Here is a 16,886-nt window from a genome sequence, read left to right as displayed (position 1 = left end):
GTGTTGGGGTAGCAAATAAACATCTTATATATACAGATGGTGAGAACCTCCAAGAAGGAGCAGCTGTCTCAGAGCAGAGACCCTGGCTGCTAGCCAGTACCAAATGCCTCTTTGCCAGGATATTTTGTTTTCCCTGAGAGGCCGAAGTCATTTAAGCTTCAAGAAGAGGTGGCCGAGCCAAGGAAGAAAGAAGCAAGAAATGTTATGGGTGACCTGAGACTGGTATTGAGAACCCAAGAGGAGTTTTGGGAAACAAATGATTCAGGGCATTTATACTTAGTGTACATCCTGCAGAAACCATCCATACAAAAAATGATGTGTGGCGCTTAACTGAGTTTGTTCTTCCTGTGTCGGCTAAGGACAAGCTTGTAAGAAATAAAGCTGTAGTGGTTGTCTATCTTGACACAAATCGCATAAACCCCCAGTTCCCAAAGACACCAGCAGACACTCACCACTGCAGAAGTATCCAGCTGGGCAGAGCTGACAGTCTGCTGACTGCCATTGTCCACTCTCAGAGTTGAAGCTTCCAGGACTACACGGGATTGGGGATTCAGAGCCTTCAGGACAGTAGAAACCAGGAGGGCAGCGCTTGTGATCTGGCTGCGTGGATCCAAGCTCACAGAAATACCCAGCGTAACACGTTCCTGCAAGAAGGAAAAGCTTCAGTGTTGGGTTGAAGCAATCAGGAAACATCAAAAAATCCAAAATGGGAGGCCAAAAAAATGTTAGATGCATACAGTACGCACCAGAAACACTGGCTTGGCCTTCTCCTTGGCAGAACTTCCCCCCAGGGCAGGGCAGGCAGGCGTTACGGTGACCCATCCCAGACTGAGGTAAAATCGTGCCAGTGGGACATAGCTCTGGCTTGCTGCTACCTGGTGGGCAGTAATGGCCCGCGGGACAAACACTGCCCGCCTCGTCGTTAACAGGATTGGGTGTACGTGCCTTTGAAGTGCAGTAATACCCAGGCAAACAGGGACCACTAGGGGACGAGAGTCCTAAAGAAAATGAGCGTAAAGGTAAATAATCCAGTGGCATTACATAAATCACAGCTTCCAGACTAAACAAAGCAGACAAGCCGTGTCATCTCAATGATTTCGGTCTACTGGCCAGAGACTAGCTGTTACTTAAAAGCTCTATCTGCAGTCTCCAGTCTCCATACTCACACAACCAGATAACTAAAGGCCTAAACCACCTTCCAGATCACCTTTACAGAGGGGCTGATCAGTACCGGTCTTTCCGCTAAGAGACAACTAAGAATGAATGAGGCCCAGAACCTGAGATGCTTGGCTTTTGGTTTCGTAATCTTTGCTAAAATACCCCCACATGAATCTACCTCTTTAAACTCACAAAAAATAGTTTGTAAAAAATCTTGTAGATTATCACAGAGAATCTCTACTCAAAGGGTCCCAGAAATCACTACAAATGTGCAGAACACCCATTAGTGGGACTTTTTTACTCTCTAGATGAAAAACAGCCCAGGACTTTACTTAATCCACACGTGATTCCTACCTGCACCGGCACAAAACATGCCTCCAGGACAAGGCTTGCATTGCCTGGGATTTCCCAGCCCAGCCTGGTCGCTGTAGGTGCCCTCTGGGCACGGGTACTGATCAGCAGCCTTTGTTCCTGATGGGCAGTAAAATCCCACTGGACATTCTATTGGTTTGACCACACCGTGTGAAAAGTTCTCTTGGAGATCATCTGGGTAGTTTTTTAGAGCACAGAACCTGCAAAAAAAACCCAACAAAAAACCCCAAAAGTCTTGCCTCAGCCCATGCTGTCCCTCTGCTCTGCCAGAGACTAAGAAACTTTCACTCCACAACAGTGACAGCCTAAGACTGCACAATAAAAGAAAGGAAATTACTTGAAAGGAAACAAATGGAGAGCCAAGATACAACCTGTCAGGACCGTTGTGTCCATCCCAGCAGACAGACCTACCGGGACAGATTTTCTACATACATACATAGGTTTTGGTACAGAGAGTGACACAATAAAGGGAAAGAGAATATGAAAACAGAAACAAGGAAACCAGCCTCGTGTATCGGATACTACACACAGAGCAGCATAAGGCAGAGGGAAATACACCCTAATTCCTACGGACAGCATCAAGAGGAACGAATCCGTTTCACTTACATTCCTGCTGGGCATGTTTCACAGTGGCTTTTACCAGCCTGGTCCTGATATTTTCCAGAGGGGCAGGGTATGGGCTCTGGGCTGCCAGTGGGGCAATAGTGACCCACAGGACACAAACAGTCTAGGAGCAAAAAAAAAAAGAAATAACACTTCTAACATCACTGCTCGGCTGATGTCCTGAACAGCTGTACGGTGCCATCAGAGGAAGCATCACCACAAACCTAGAACTGGAAGATTTAATAAGATAAAAGCTTTATCAAGAACAAAAAAAACCCAAACAAACAAACCAAAAAACTGGCTTTGTTAAGAGCATTGCTAAGCACAGATTGGCGCAGCGGAGGCCCGTGCAGAGCACTCTGAACACCGAAGCAGGGTTTTAAGGGAGCAGCCATGCAGATCGCCCTCAAGGGCCTTCAGAAAGCTGACGGGGCTGCAGCCTCTCTGCACTCGCCGTGGGTCCTTTGCACAGGAGCCACCTGCCTGTTTAACACAGCAGGATTTCATTTACACTTACCCCTACAGCCACCTGCGTGTTTCTAAAATGTCAGGATTTCATTTATGCTTATTCCTACATCACCTTTATGAAAGGGAGACCAGACAATTGAGCACTAGCTCTTTCTAACAAAGGTTAAAATATCACAAGGAATAAACTCTTCTTGGGATATTTTACCAGCTTGTTTTTTTTCCTTGGTAAGATCCCTTATTTTTTCTACTATATTTACACACAATTACTCCCTACTTAACCTCTGTTATTTGAATTAATTTCTGAAAAACATTTTTTTAATCTAGCCATTTCTAAACATAACTTGAAACTGTAAGTGAAGTCAGATTTTTAAGATCTTACCACTGCAACTCCTGTAAGTAAAGAATGACCCCAAAGATTTCCTACCTGAATGCTGGCCTGACACAGAGCCCTCTGGACAAAACCATCCTTCTTTACACAAGCCCTCCGAGGACTTCTGACCATGCTGAGAGCAGAACCACCCTGGGATGCAGGACTGGCAATCCTGTGCTGACTGGCCACCACGATGAGCCAAAAAGGAGCCTGATAATAAAAAGCCACCAAAAGCACATTCTGACAGGATCCTAGACTCTGCTGGAAGTGTCTGTGGAGAGAAGCACAACCTGCTCATGCAGTAACTTTCTAGCTACACTAGCCCTGGCTACCTCTTGCAGAAGATGCCAAAAGGATGCTGGTTGGAAGAAATTCAAAGGGAGCACAGCCCCCAGCACTCCCGATGGAGGGTAGGTGACCATCTTCCTGTAAGAGGGGTCTGGGAGAGATGGGTCCTGAGTGCTGGCTGAGGTGAATTCCCAAATTCATTTCTGGTCTGGACTAAGTGGTAAAATCACTTGCTTAATGTAACTCCAGATTTAACCCAGGAAAGAAACAAGTATTCCACAGTTTCTCTCATTCAACTTAATCCTTTGTCTCATTAAGGGTGACGTTAAAGAACAGCCCTGTGCAGGGAGGGTGGCAGAGGCTCCTTGGCTGTGCAACGTCTCCTTCAGGAGGGCTCAGCCAAGAGCATCCCCCCGCAGCTGCACCGCAGCATGCAGGCCACAGGCCGAGGCTCCAGGGGCAGCTTTTCAATTACTGTCTGAATGCACATTTAGAACTGATGTTTCCAATACGACAACACTGGATTAGAGGCTAAGCTTTCGTGCAGACAGCAGCTGTCCTTTGGGGAACATCAAGGCACACTTCAGCACAAAGTGACAAGGGGCTGCGGAACAACGGCACACACTAGAACGAGCTCAGCAGCTCACTGGGAAGAGAAATGACAGCATGCAGCAGCTGCCAAACCTACCTGGGGGACACGGAGATGGAGAAGAACTCCCTGCAGGACAGAAGTGGCCTCGAGGACAAATGTCTCCCACTGCTCCATCCATGGGGTTTGGGAGCGTGGAGCCCCCCGTGCAGTAGAAGCCAGCCTCGCAGGGACCCGACGGGGCTGCCAGCTCTGCAGTTGCACAGTACAAACCTGATGCAGGGGGCAGAGGCAAGGCTGTCATGTAAGAGACACCAGAACCAGCCACAGCACAAGACTGGGATTGCCTACTGATCTTGGCAACAGAGAAAAGAGTACCTGTGTACAAAATCCCCAAACCCAACCCAAAATAACTTGTGCAAGAAGAAAGAGTCTTGTCTTACCTGGAGTGCAGGGAAGAGGAAGAAACGAACCAGCAGGACAAAAGGTTCCTGCCTGGCACAACCCAATGGATCCAGCAGCCGGAGCTGCCATGCCTGCTAACAGAAAAGACACAGACTGAGTTGAAACACACGAACTGCAAGCACTCTATCTTACCTAAAGAACTCATGAAGATCAGACATAGAGCACTGAATTAAAAAAAAAAAAAAAAAAAAAGGAAAAAGGACAAGTAAGCTATCCTGAACCTGTCTGGATCCTTTAGGTGACTCTGTAATACCACCTGCTCAATAATCATCATCACCACGCTTCAGTGTTCCCCTTTGTACCAGAGTAATTTCCAGGAAACACTGGTTTGCTTGACGTGGATCCAGGTGGACAAAACCATCCAGGCGTGCACAGTCCATCTGGTCTTGCTAGGCCTGGCTTGGAACAGACCCTTCCAGGAGGACACAGCTGGCACTTGGAAGCATCCCAGATATTTAAAGCTTCACTGTAGGTTCCAGGGGGACAAGGATACTGCGTGGCAAATTCTGTATTCTGGGGGCAATAATAACCTAGGAAAGAAAAGATAAGTTTCATAGAGTTTAGCACACACTCATAATAGCCTAGGAAGAATCTCCAGCCTGCACACATAGCATTCCCTTCATCTCTTTCTGTGAAGGAGCCCAAGCTATGATGGTGGGCCCATCCTGCTATTTATCACTACTCTGTGACAGCTACGTCACATTTGCTGCATAAAACAAAGCTGGTCAGGGCTGAGGATTAGCAATAGTTTTAACGGCATGTAGTTTTTTTAATGAAAGGGTCTCAAAGCGTGTGATAAAGGTCTGCTGTTGGAACTACTCCCTTTACCATTTTCCACGTTCAGACAGGAACTGAATCCCAAAGAACTGAAGTGCTTTGACCAAGGTCATTGATCTGTCCGGTGGAAGAGATTTGTGCCTCATGCAACCCAGACCAATGACAAATCTACTCCAAATAGCTGTAGGGGCCTCTGCTAATCCCTTAAATAAAATTTCCCAGCATGAGTGGGTAGGTGCAGTCAGACCCACCTGCAGGGCAATCAGTGTAGTTGGAGGAGGTGGAGGTGCAGTAGAAGCCCTCTGGGCACGACAAGCACTGCCTCATCCTCCAGGATGGGCTGTAACTCCCTGCAGGGCACGGCTGGGCGCTGCTGCTCCCCACCACACAGTAATGTCCAGGTGGACATGGCCCTCCACTGACGGTTGTCTGAAGAAAAACATCATAGTTATAGATTCTACAAACTCAAAGGGTGGCCTTGCAAAAAGATCTACGTCAGAGTCTAGCGGTGAAGAGAATTAGCATGTAGTATGAAATGCTGTGCTCACGCCTCAGTCTTTAAGGCTGCACACTGACCCTTTTCCAAAATAAGGGATCAGAAATCTGCCCATAACAAATCCCACTGGAAGATGGCACCACCCTTTCTTCATTCGTAGTCCGTAGAGAGCCGTGGCATAAAACCAGTGTCTTACCACCTTTAGAAATTCTTACTCTGTTTTGCCTAGGAGGAGGGCTGACAGAGGCAGCATTCTAATCAAACTCATGCATTCCTAAACTCTAATTTTAATCTGATGTGGCATCCCACTCTGCTCTGCACATCAATATACAAAGACAGAACTACTTTTGGTCAGATTTTATATGTAAAAGGCAAAAGAAGGCCAGGTGTATTTTGCTATCTCTTGCCCCTTTCACTATCAATAAACCAGATGTATCTAATACAGGTGATAATGTAGCAAGGGAGAGTTTAACCTGGAGCAAAAGAACTAAGGTGACCTTACGTCAGATATGACATTTTACACTATTTACACCACAAGCACGACTTACCCTGGGAGGTTTAGGGGAAATGGCTCCTCCACTACAGTAGAATCCAGCCTCACATAATCCAGTCGGAGACAAAAGTCCAGCCCCATTGCAGAAATATCCTGGAATTAAGAGGGACCACAAAAAGACCATAATGATATTGATTGTTATTGGTCACAAGGCAGACAACAGCTAATACGTAATGAGGAAATAATGACCGAAGCATCATGTTTGATGTCACCCACATCTATTCTCCTGGAGATGCTTTCACTAGGAATAGCTGCAAGCAGAGAGCTTACGTGCCTGAAGAGACAGCACTCCTCATACCATCTCTAAGTATGAAAGCACCTAGAGAAAAGATGGGAAGGGCAGCTCACAGCTCTGAAGTTCACACCTCACTGAGTATCCTCTTATGTGGAAAAGGGGCAGATTTAGTCTCTCTATGCACTGCTTAACATCTGTCTCCAGGAAAGCAGTTGTTCGTGACTGCCTACTCTAGAACCAGAGAGTTTCTCAGGAGCTCTAGAAATGCTGATGTCTGGCTAGAATCTCATGAATCCTTTCTTTCAGTGCTGTACCTGCATCACACAGGAGACAGTCCTCAACCCCAGTATTCCCAGTTGAGTTGCTGTAATGACCAGGAGGACACGGTTGTGGAAAGGCAGAGCCGGTAGAACAGTAAGTTCCCTTTGGGCATGTGCTTCCCAGAAGACCATCTGTAGGTGTTGGAGTAGAAACACCCCCCCTGCAGTAGAACCCAGCCAAGCAGGGTCCTGTGACACGTGACTGCCCTGCAAGTGCACAGTAGTGCCCTGAGAAAGCAACACAATGCCATTAGTACTGGGAGAAAAAAAAAAAAAAAAGCAGGAAGCTACTTCAGAGAACAAGCCACATACTTACACAATTCATCCACTCAACCACAGAAGCTCAAGACCATTCAACACACATTTTCATACACTCTCTCCTGTCACCATGCCGAGATACACTTATTTGGTCTTTACCTGGGTCACAGGGGGTGCAGTGAGACACCAGGCTGCTTCCAGTCCGTGGGTTGTAAGTCCCCTTTGGACATGGGAACTGAGTTGCAGAAGCAGTACTAGTAGGGCAGTAGTGGCCAGCTGAACATTCATTCTCCAAAAAGGAAGAGGAATTTTTGGGGCAGAAGAACCTGGTTCAAAGAAAGATTTAAAAAAAAAAAGGAACAAGAAAAATGAAAGAAAATTTCTAGCAATATTCTATCCACTTAATGACGGGACTAGCCAATGTAACGTGGCTGCTGCACTGTGCTGTACTGACCACAAAAGAGACCTGCTTATGCATATTACTACATTTTAGTTGTTTCCTCATATGCCAAATTGATAGCATAATTGCAAAAGCCACAGAGACATAATTTTCTTATCTTGAGTCATAACACATCCAGGCTGTGATTCATCAACTTGTAAAAGTTAATCAAGGTCAAATCCAGTCAGTAATTGGAGTTGAATCCCCCAAGGAAAAGCCAGACTCAGCATCAGGTGAATACACAAAAACTCCTTCCCCTTCAACAGGCCTCTGCCAGCCTGTTACCAAAGGAACCGGCTATTACTTCAAACATGAAAAAAGTTTACAGTGTCAGTGGTTTCCTTGCTCAGAATAGTCTTCTGATCTAAATTCCCTTCCCGTGTAGTTGTATCTGGGTTTTAGACTATGTCTGGTCCCATAAATCAACTACAGTGTTCCTAAACGAATCTCAGTAGTTGCTCTGTCAAAGTGCTTTTCAGTGGTAAAATAAGTAAACTTCCCTCCGCGTGCTGCTCCATGATGACTGGATAACCAATTATTTCCAGTAGTCCCTCACTGATACCTACAAAGCTGAGCTCACTGTCTCGCTCTTACCCTTCGGGACAGGGCAGGCAGCTGGCTTGCCTTTGCGAAGGGTTGTAGGACCCTGCCGGACAAGCAGTTGGAAGAGCTGTGCCCTTGGGACAGAAATACCCTGGAAAAGAGAAAACAGATCAGAATCGGCAGTTTTTGAAAAATGAAAAGCAAACCCGGCACTGAAATGTGACCCTAACTCACCCGGGGGACAGGGTTGTGGCTTCTCGCCAGGGACACAGTAGTCGCCCTCTGGGCAAGCATGGCACTTCTCTCCACGGATGTGTGGTGAGTAGGAGCCGGGGGGGCACGGTGCTGGACTCCTGGATCCAAGAGGACAAAAGTGACCGACTGGACACGGAGCTCCTGACAGGCCATCGGTGGGCGTCGGGGTCTGGGCCCTAGTGACACAGTAGTACCTGCAGCCGAGAATACAGGAACATCCTCTCTTTATTTCAAGAGGGTGAAGAAGACCCCTTGTAGAGCACCTCTCCTTACACAGAGCACATAAATGCATTTGCTCTTCTACTTACCCTGCGCTGCAGTGCCCGGAGGGGGCGCTCTGGCCAGAGCTATTGCAATAATATCCCCCAGGGCAAGGCTGGCATTCCTGCAAACTCCCACTGCCTTCGCTGCCAGACCATGTGCCAGGAGGGCACTGCAATGGAAGCGGGGCACCTGGCAAAATCAATTGCACCAGCGTGAGGAAATGCCACCTCTATGAATTAAGAAAAATTATGCAAAGCACCCTACCTTCAGGACAGTAATGACCAGGAGGACAAGGAAGTCCTGATTCTCCATCTTGGGGGTTTCTTACTCGGGCACCACTTTTGCACCAAAATCCCTCAGCACAGTCTCCTAGAAAACAGAGTATCGCATACAAAATACATAAATGTATTAAAATAATATGCACATAAATGCAAATTTCAGAGCACAGACTGGAATACAGTCATTTGCCATGCCATCATGCAGAGCCACTGCCAGTCTACAAATTAGTGATCATCAAGCAGAGGAGCTGCTTGTAACTAAGGAGGGCAGAACTGGTAGCAGCTGCCAGACTGACAGTTCCTAGATAAGGAAGCACTTTACTTAGCTCAGACTAAGCCCTGCCTGCATATTTCACCAAGTACTTCAGCATTTCTCTTTAGGTACATACTCAACACATCCTTAAGCAAAGCTTGAAGCATTAAGGATTTTAATCAAGTGCTTTGCTGAATTAGGGCCTTTATGTATACAGGACAAGGAGCAATGCAAAAATCATCAGTGCTGCTGCGAAAAAACCACCGTGGAAAAAAAAAAATACAAAAAACGTGGAGAGATGCCATTGCTGGGTATTTTGCCCTCTTTCTCTGCTAAGCTGAATCACATGTGCATCAATTACGTCAAAGGATTAGTTCCTCGGGAACTAAGCTGAAAAAACCAAACTAATTCTCAAAAGGATGCCAGACAGGTTTAACGCTGGAAAACTCCCCAATGGATTTTTTTTTATGAGATATCATACATAGAATTCTAGTTTCTGCAGCCCTCCTCTCCCTTCTCGCTTAGAAAAAAAAAATAATCTTTTTCTTTCTCAGAAAGTTCTTGACAAGTAAAATGGTACAGGTTCGCCTTAGCTGAGATCAGAACCCGAGAGTCCTGACTCCAGTTCCTGGCACTAACCATCAGTCACTGACAAGACTCTCCAGCAGTCCCGAATATGCTCAGAATAATAGAACATACCTGTTGGGGCAGCAAGTCCAGAGAATTCACAGTATTTTCCTGGTGGGCATCTTTGACATTCCTTAATAGTTTTCAGTTTTTGCCTTGGTCCAAAGGTTCCCGCAGGGCAGCTGTACTGAGTGCTCCTGTTCGTCCCTGGTGGGCAGTAAAAACCTTGTGGGCACGGGTAAAGGGTAAAATCAATCACTGGCCCTTGTTGGCTGTCACAGTAATAGCCTGCAGTGAAAACAGAGGAAAGCAAGCTGAATTAGTCACCGAGAGATACCAGCTAGTGAGGGGCTGCTCATTAGAAAAAAAACAGGTTCTCCAAAGCACCTCACTGGCCACTGGAAAAATAGACTGACTTTAAATTCCTTACGCTGCTGACCTTAAATTACGATTGATCTGAATCACACTGCTGCTGGGATGAAGGCACACCAAGGCTTTCCGTGTGCTGCAACTATTTTGAAGCAAATTTACCACCCAGAACACAGGGCAAAACTTACAGGTGGCAGAGAAAAACAGGGACAAGGCACTGATCTCCAGTTACTGAAACCCTTCACGCATCGTTTTCCCACTGAACGCAGAGCTGTCCCTTGCCAATATTTTAACTGTTCAGAATACACAAACATTATCAGTTCTGCTTTCACATGAGCATCACTTTAACCTCTAAATGGCCTTTTCACACAGAAATAGAAATTGCTCTTTTCCAGGATAAGGAAAAGAAACCACTAAGGTAGGCAGCAAGTCTATAAATTTTCAACCACAGGAAGGCTCAAGAGTCATAAGAGGGGCAGGCATTTCTTGGTGAGGCATGCACTGAATAACATTTGGATACTGTGACCATCACTCCTATTTTCTGGATGCCTGTCCAGTCTACAGCACCTCTGGTTCCTGTCAGATCTCCCAGCAGGGGAATGGTTTTTCCACCTTTGGCTTTTCTACTCTAAACCAGTGACCTTCAGAAAGACATTTATTTTGAACTTGTCCAATACACACACACAGAGTCCTTTGAGCATATCCCCAGAGACATTTTGCAGCATGATTTATTCTCAATTTACCTTCCCAGCACTCTCCAGTTGGGGCACTGAGGCCAGGTACCTCGCAATAGAAGCCAGAGGGGCAAGGCTGGCACTCAGAGAGCGTTCTCCTCCCTAGGAGGCTGGAAAAGGTGCCAGCTGGGCAGAGCGTGGGTACTGCTGATGCTGCAGCTGGGAGGACATGAAGCAAGACAGAGAAAAATGAACAATGGAAGAGTAAATGAGCATTCAGGGGTTGGATGAGCACACGGCAGCATGGAAACAGTTATCAGCAGTCTTACTTTTCGCTCATAGATCAAACAGTGCTGCAAGGAAGAGGACAGACATTATTAGGTTCATTTTATTGAAGGGAACAGAGGTGAAGCTAATTACGTTCTAAAAACAGACAAGCTTAGGAATTGAGACAAATATGTCACTGCTTTCAAAGAACAGGCCAGGAGAAGAACTTGGGCGAAAATCTGGGAGTTCGGGCACTCTGATGAGGCCCTAGCTAGCTGGCCACCACCATGCTCTCAAAATCACCCATCAGTGTTTCAGATACTAACATAACATGAGATTTTCATTATTTCAGATATTATGAGACATGAAATTTTTAGTCTGGACTGATGCTGGATACTTACTGCAGTAAGTCCCCATGGGGCAGATATTCCCAGTCACATTATCTGTTGGTTTAGGGAGAGCTGCTCCCCCTGTACAGTAAAACCCAGCAGTACACTCCCCACTGGGGACAGACAGACCTGGAAGACATTGAGCATAATGGCACTCAGAGCTCTTAGACAAAGGGAGAAAAGCGGCAAAAACAACCACTCCTTCTGGGCAAACACTGCAAAGTAATAACCTGAGCCCAGTTCTATGCTGGTCTAGGGACGCACCAAAGGCATCTTGCAAGCAGTTACAGCTCTACCGAAGTATCATGATAAAAGCAGCTCCAGTTTAACACACTGCAAGAATACTGAAAGGACAGAAAAAGAGCGGGAGAAAATGAAGCAGCAGTTAGCATCCCAGCATGCGGATGAAGAGAATACAGGGGAGTCTGACAAGAGCCCCTGATCCTCTGTGCCTATGAACACGTGTTCACACTGGTCCTCTGAAGATGGGAACATGGCCACAGAGGCAAAGTGACTTTGCTCGAGGTCACACAGCAAATCCTGGACAAAGTCAGGTTCATCACTCAGAAGCAGAACTTAGCTTTAGAGTTCTCTAACAAGTTCTTGAATAGCAAACTTTTCTTTGCCCACATAGTGCCTTTATTTTAACTCTCCTCAAAACAGGTCACTCCTGTTCTCCAAAGACACTAACCTGAGGCATTGCAGTAAAACCCCGGAGGGCAAGGAAGAGGCTCAGGGCTTCCTTTGGGGCAATAGAAACCCGCTATGCACTTCCCTCCAGTGGCAGTGGCTGGACAGAGGCAGTTGGCATTGGTGTAATTATCCAGATCAAAAGGCCGTGAGGTCCAAGCAGCTGAGATGCAAAACCAGCCTGAGAACAGAAAACATGACTGAGAAGCTCTAGCATGAATAAACAAGGTGGGATGGCTTTGCACATACATGCATGGCCCAACCATAAGCTCACAGAATAGTGAACAGACTAATACCACCAAAGTTTAACACCACCGTGGCATAATTTTCCATGCAATAGTACATGGAATGAGGCTTCTATATAATACCACGTCCGCAAAGATGATAAGAGATCCTGCAACCTTAAGTTCAGTAATTTCACTTTATGGTGACAGGGCTCGATTCGGCTGCCTGAGCAGGTTCAGAGTGGCAGATGCAGAGACAACCACTTGTGGCTCCCAGGTACATCCCACATAAAGCCTGAGTCCATCTGAACCAGCAGATGGAAGTCAGGTGGATGCCCAGGGTGTCTTCAGCCGTACTATACGCCTACAGTTTGGCAAGTGAATCAAGCAAACGGACTGGAAACCAGACTCACCGGCATCACACTTGCCCGAGGCAGCAGTCAAGTTCTCCTTCCCACAGTAGTGCCCAGGCGGACAGGGCAAGCAGCTATCCAAGCTCTGGGTCATGGGCTCAGGGTTATAGTAGCCCCGGGGACAGGGAAACTCAGTGGCAAACCTGGTTCCTTTGGAATGAAGAGAGCGAGAATTTATCATGGACTGTAAGTACTATCTTGGCGAGTAACCCTGCTGTCTTACTTCATGTCATCTTTGCCCGTGTCTCTCATTGCTGGTCACGGAGCACAGCTTGGCCTTCATGGCCAGGACAGTCTCTGGGCATCGCTTAGCTTGCCTGTGAGGGGGTTAGGCAACAGCCATATCTATGGTTTAAAAGCCTGTGTTTTGTGGGGTTTTTTTTTGTTTGTTTGTGTTTTTTTTCTGTAAAGAACCAGACTGACACTTAGATACAGAGATCATTTCTTGCCTTTAAGGAGGATGTTTCAGCCTGGCCACTGTCCCCTGGGCCCGTCTCACCTTTGGGGCAGTAAAAGCCAGCTGGGCAAGGATTCATACTGTAGCTGGTGGTATTTTCTGGGCAGTAGTAGCCAGCAGCACAAGGGAAGCACGCAGCTTGTCTGGTGAGGTTGTTGTAAGTCCCTGCAAGGCAGGGTAAGGGAAAGTTGCTTCCTTCTGGGCAGAAGTGGCTCACAGGACAAGGGCCTCCTTTCTCCCACATTCCTAGAACACAGAAAGTAGAAGAGATATGGCCAATAAAGGGAGCTGCTGAGGGCAGGACAATGCCAACATAAGGAGCTCACACACACACACCCCCCCCGATGAAGATCTTGGTCCTCTCTGGGATGTCAGAAGACAAATCAAGAGGATGCACAACACAGTAACGGTATAACAACCGTATCCCAGCTTTGGAATTATTCAGTGCTGTGTCACCATATTGCTTCCCTCCTTGCTTCACAGGCAAAGCCAGAATAAACCATATTTAACAGGTCAGCTTTCTAAACACTCCACATATACCAGTAACTCTAGAGAATAAGGAACTGATCAACTGGGGACTTGGAACGCTTCCCTAGCAATTATTATTTCAGAGATACAGTAAGATGAGAAGGGGGAATCAGGCAGGCACCCATAACTTCCCCAGCGTTCAATGCAAGTATCTCATTCGATAACACAGATTGGCAGACTAACTGCTTCTTCACCCTTGGCATGTATGCGTTGGGTTACCTCAAACAGAATTAATACAGGGGCCTGGATGACTGAGAGAAGGCAGGGACAGGAATACTGGGGGGAAAGGTGGCTTTTTTTAAAGCTATGTGTTGCCAAACCCCCTAATCATTGGACACAGGCAGATGAAGACCCTGATGTTCTCCCAGTGCAGCTCACCGGCTGGCGATGGTGAGGAGGCTCCAGGCAGGCAGTAGTGTCCCGCTGAGCAGGGTCCCGAGGGTGCCGTGAGGCCAGCAGAGCTGCAGTAGTGGCCAGCTGGACACACTGTGCAGCTGGAGTCCTGCCAGCTGGAGAGCCTGGTGAGGGACACAAGCAGGCGTTCTGTTGGCAAGTGTGCAAGCCCAGCAGGTTGATGCCTACACCTCTGGCCAAGCGAAAACAACCACGAAGCTTTTATGGTCGATGCAAAGATGGGTCTAATGAGCCTTACTGAGCTGCACTTTGCTGCATGAAGGACTAAGGGAGAAGCCAAAACCAAAAGGAAGGTAAAAGTTAGCATCAGCAGAACCAAGAAGCTTACCCGTCCGAGTAAGTGCCCACGGGGCATTGCTGTGGGATACTTGTGCCGGCTGGGCAGAAGTGTCCAGGTGGGCACGGGCCACTAGTGCTCGTGTTTGTGGCTCCATGGGGGTTTGGGACACTTGCTCCTACATGAGGAAGACAGACCGAAGGGATCCTGAATGACATGGGTTGCTATTCATAGGCATCTCTGTCCCCCCTTAAAGAAACATTTCCAAAGCTGAAAGAAGAGAACAGCTGACTTGCTTATGACAACAAAGCAAAAAATCGACAGTGGAATGGAATAAACAGCAAGTACCATCAAGGAGATGCAGTTACCTCTAAGCCACTACAGGAACGTGAGCTTTAACTATAGCTCACAAAATCCTTCTGTGCCATGTACCATCAATCTCTACTCTATGGCCAGGAGAGCTGATACCCAGAAGAGAACAGCTCACACGAGTTCCCGCTGCTGCAACCAGGATGTCTTGGTTTAACCCCAGCCAGCAACCAAGCACCACGCAGCTGCTTGCTGGCTCCTCCCTGCTCCCGGAGGGATGGGGAGGAGAAATCAAAAAAGTGAAACTTGAGATAAGAACAGTTTAATAACTAAAATAACAATAATAATAATAATAAATGTAATGAAAAGAAATATAACAACAAGAGAAATAACACCCAAGAACAGACAAGTGATGCTCAATGCAATTGCTCACCACCTGCTGACCGACGCCAAGCAGCCATCGGCCCCTCCTGGCCAACTCCCCCCAGTTTATAGACTGGGCAATGACATTCTGTGGTGCGGAATAGCCCTCTGGCTAGTTGGGGTGAGCTCTCCTGGCCATGATCCCTCCCAGCTTCTCGTGCACCTGCTCACTGGCAGAGCGTGGGAAACTGAAAAATTCTTCACTTAAGTGCTGCGTAGCAACAACTAAACCATCAGTGTGTTATCAACGTTATTCTCACACTGAATCTGAAACACAGCACCGTACCAGCTACTAGGAAGAAAATTAACCCTGTCCCAGCTGAAGCCAGGACACGTGACAAAGAGTTAGTGTTCCCAAATGCCCATCTCCCATGCTCAACCTCAAATTGCCTGTTTGCTGAAGGGGCCACTATGTACAGAAGCTATTTTATTTACATGACAATATCAGGAGCATCTATGAAGTTCAAAGGCCTGTCATCCACATCGGGAAGCATGGATCTGGATGTTGATCACAGCAGAGCTGACTGCTGTTTCTGAGCAGCCCCTCAGCTTACTTTTTCACTTCTCTTTGTGCCCTGTAAATTCAATACCTGCTGTACAGAAGAATCCTGGCCAGCAGGGACCACTTGGAGAGGATAATCCCCATTCTCCACAGAACATTCCTGGAAGGCCACAGAGGGAAAAAGAGCATCAGTAAATTGGGAGAAATAACAGGAGAGCTGCTGTGCTGCATGCACTGATTGGAAGGCAAAGGGGAAAACTTTGAGAGAGCCAGTCCCTCAGCATCAGCACAACTGGGACAAAACCACATTCCAACTCAGACCACACTCATCTGGGAAAGCCTGAGTATAAACTAAACTTCCGCAGAGCCTCAAAAACCCCTGTGGCTCCTTTGGGGACTTTACCAGTGGGATGAAGCACCTCCTTTGTGTATTTTTATGTTTTCATTCCCTAGAGGCGCAACACACATCAGCAGATAAGGAAGAGAGATGTATGGAGAGATGACCCTCTTGGACACTTGCCTAACACGGACAATCAGCTCAGACATTTCCTCACCTGCAGGGCACTGCAGACACCTCTCAGCCTGGCTGACTCCATAGGAGGGGTTGTAAGTCCCTGGGGGACAAGGAGTAAAAATTCTTCCAGTTTTCTGAGAGCAATAGAAGCCAGGAGGACAGCGACGTCTTTGTCCTTTTGAACAGTGAAACCCAGCAGGACAAGGAAAACATTTGTCTTGACCTGTGAATGAAATGCAGGAAGTAAAAGGAATCGAGTAATAAAGTTGAAAAAAAAACCCAACAAACCACGTGCATAACTTCCCTCTGCCAGGTCGCACGCTTGAAGGAGCAGAAATCTCTAAAATAAAGTTATTCTGTAAGCCCTCCTGCAGTAACTGGCCTTCAGACACGTACCCTCCTCTCCCAGGAGCGTTTCATTTTCAGGAGGCTTCTCAACCTCACCGACCCCAGAGTGCCAGCATCCTCCACAGCTCACCATTAGGTTGCAGGCAGAACAGTGAGGAAATCTGGTTAACTGCTCGCTAGCTCTCTGTGCACTTCAGTGCTACAACCCTAATGCAGGAGCTGCTGTGGGGGCGAAATATATTCCCCATGTGACACCAGGAAAAAAACCCAACCAAAACCAATACTAAAAACACCACAAAAAAACAAGCCAAAACAACAACCAAAGCTCCCAATCACCACAATAAAAATTGCCACCTTCTCTACTCGATCCTCCCAATACCAAATGCTCGTAACACCCCGAAGCTATCAAGGTATTTTTAGATACAGACACACACACATAAAAAAAACCTCAGGGTTCCTATCTCCCTCCAATCCACA

General features: G+C 47.0%; 1 protein-coding gene across 1 annotated transcript in view; it reads right to left on the bottom strand.

Moving 5' to 3' along the window:
- The window catches only part of LOC113488470 (zonadhesin-like), a 38,734-nt gene extending 22,483 nt beyond the window's left edge, over nt 1-16,251 (bottom strand). The window contains exons 1-26 of the mRNA XM_026863621.1: nt 16,102-16,251; nt 15,636-15,707; nt 14,365-14,491; nt 14,001-14,140; nt 13,137-13,340; nt 12,638-12,787; nt 12,002-12,181; nt 11,323-11,439; nt 10,724-10,873; nt 9,684-9,899; nt 8,718-8,822; nt 8,498-8,642; nt 8,169-8,383; nt 7,986-8,085; nt 7,112-7,278; nt 6,689-6,922; nt 6,135-6,232; nt 5,342-5,519; nt 4,616-4,843; nt 4,292-4,387; nt 3,948-4,121; nt 3,026-3,181; nt 2,137-2,257; nt 1,513-1,730; nt 747-998; nt 453-644 (exon numbers count right to left, since the gene is read on the bottom strand). Coding sequence (XP_026719422.1) covers nt 453-644; nt 747-998; nt 1,513-1,730; nt 2,137-2,257; nt 3,026-3,181; nt 3,948-4,121; nt 4,292-4,387; nt 4,616-4,843; nt 5,342-5,519; nt 6,135-6,232; nt 6,689-6,922; nt 7,112-7,278; nt 7,986-8,085; nt 8,169-8,383; nt 8,498-8,642; nt 8,718-8,822; nt 9,684-9,899; nt 10,724-10,873; nt 11,323-11,439; nt 12,002-12,181; nt 12,638-12,787; nt 13,137-13,340; nt 14,001-14,140; nt 14,365-14,491; nt 15,636-15,705 — 4,033 coding nt within the window. The 5' untranslated portion in view covers nt 15,706-15,707; nt 16,102-16,251. The remainder of the gene's footprint in view (nt 1-452; nt 645-746; nt 999-1,512; nt 1,731-2,136; nt 2,258-3,025; nt 3,182-3,947; nt 4,122-4,291; nt 4,388-4,615; nt 4,844-5,341; nt 5,520-6,134; nt 6,233-6,688; nt 6,923-7,111; nt 7,279-7,985; nt 8,086-8,168; nt 8,384-8,497; nt 8,643-8,717; nt 8,823-9,683; nt 9,900-10,723; nt 10,874-11,322; nt 11,440-12,001; nt 12,182-12,637; nt 12,788-13,136; nt 13,341-14,000; nt 14,141-14,364; nt 14,492-15,635; nt 15,708-16,101) is intronic.
- Between the last annotated feature and the right edge of the window lie 635 nt (nt 16,252-16,886).

The sequence above is a fragment of the Athene cunicularia genome, assembly GCF_003259725.1.
Source record: "Athene cunicularia isolate RWA chromosome 24 unlocalized genomic scaffold, athCun1 chr24_part1, whole genome shotgun sequence".
Lineage (NCBI taxonomy): Eukaryota > Metazoa > Chordata > Aves > Strigiformes > Strigidae > Athene > Athene cunicularia.
Note: the sequence above shows the minus strand (reverse complement) of the source record. Positions and strands in the feature narration are given on the sequence as shown.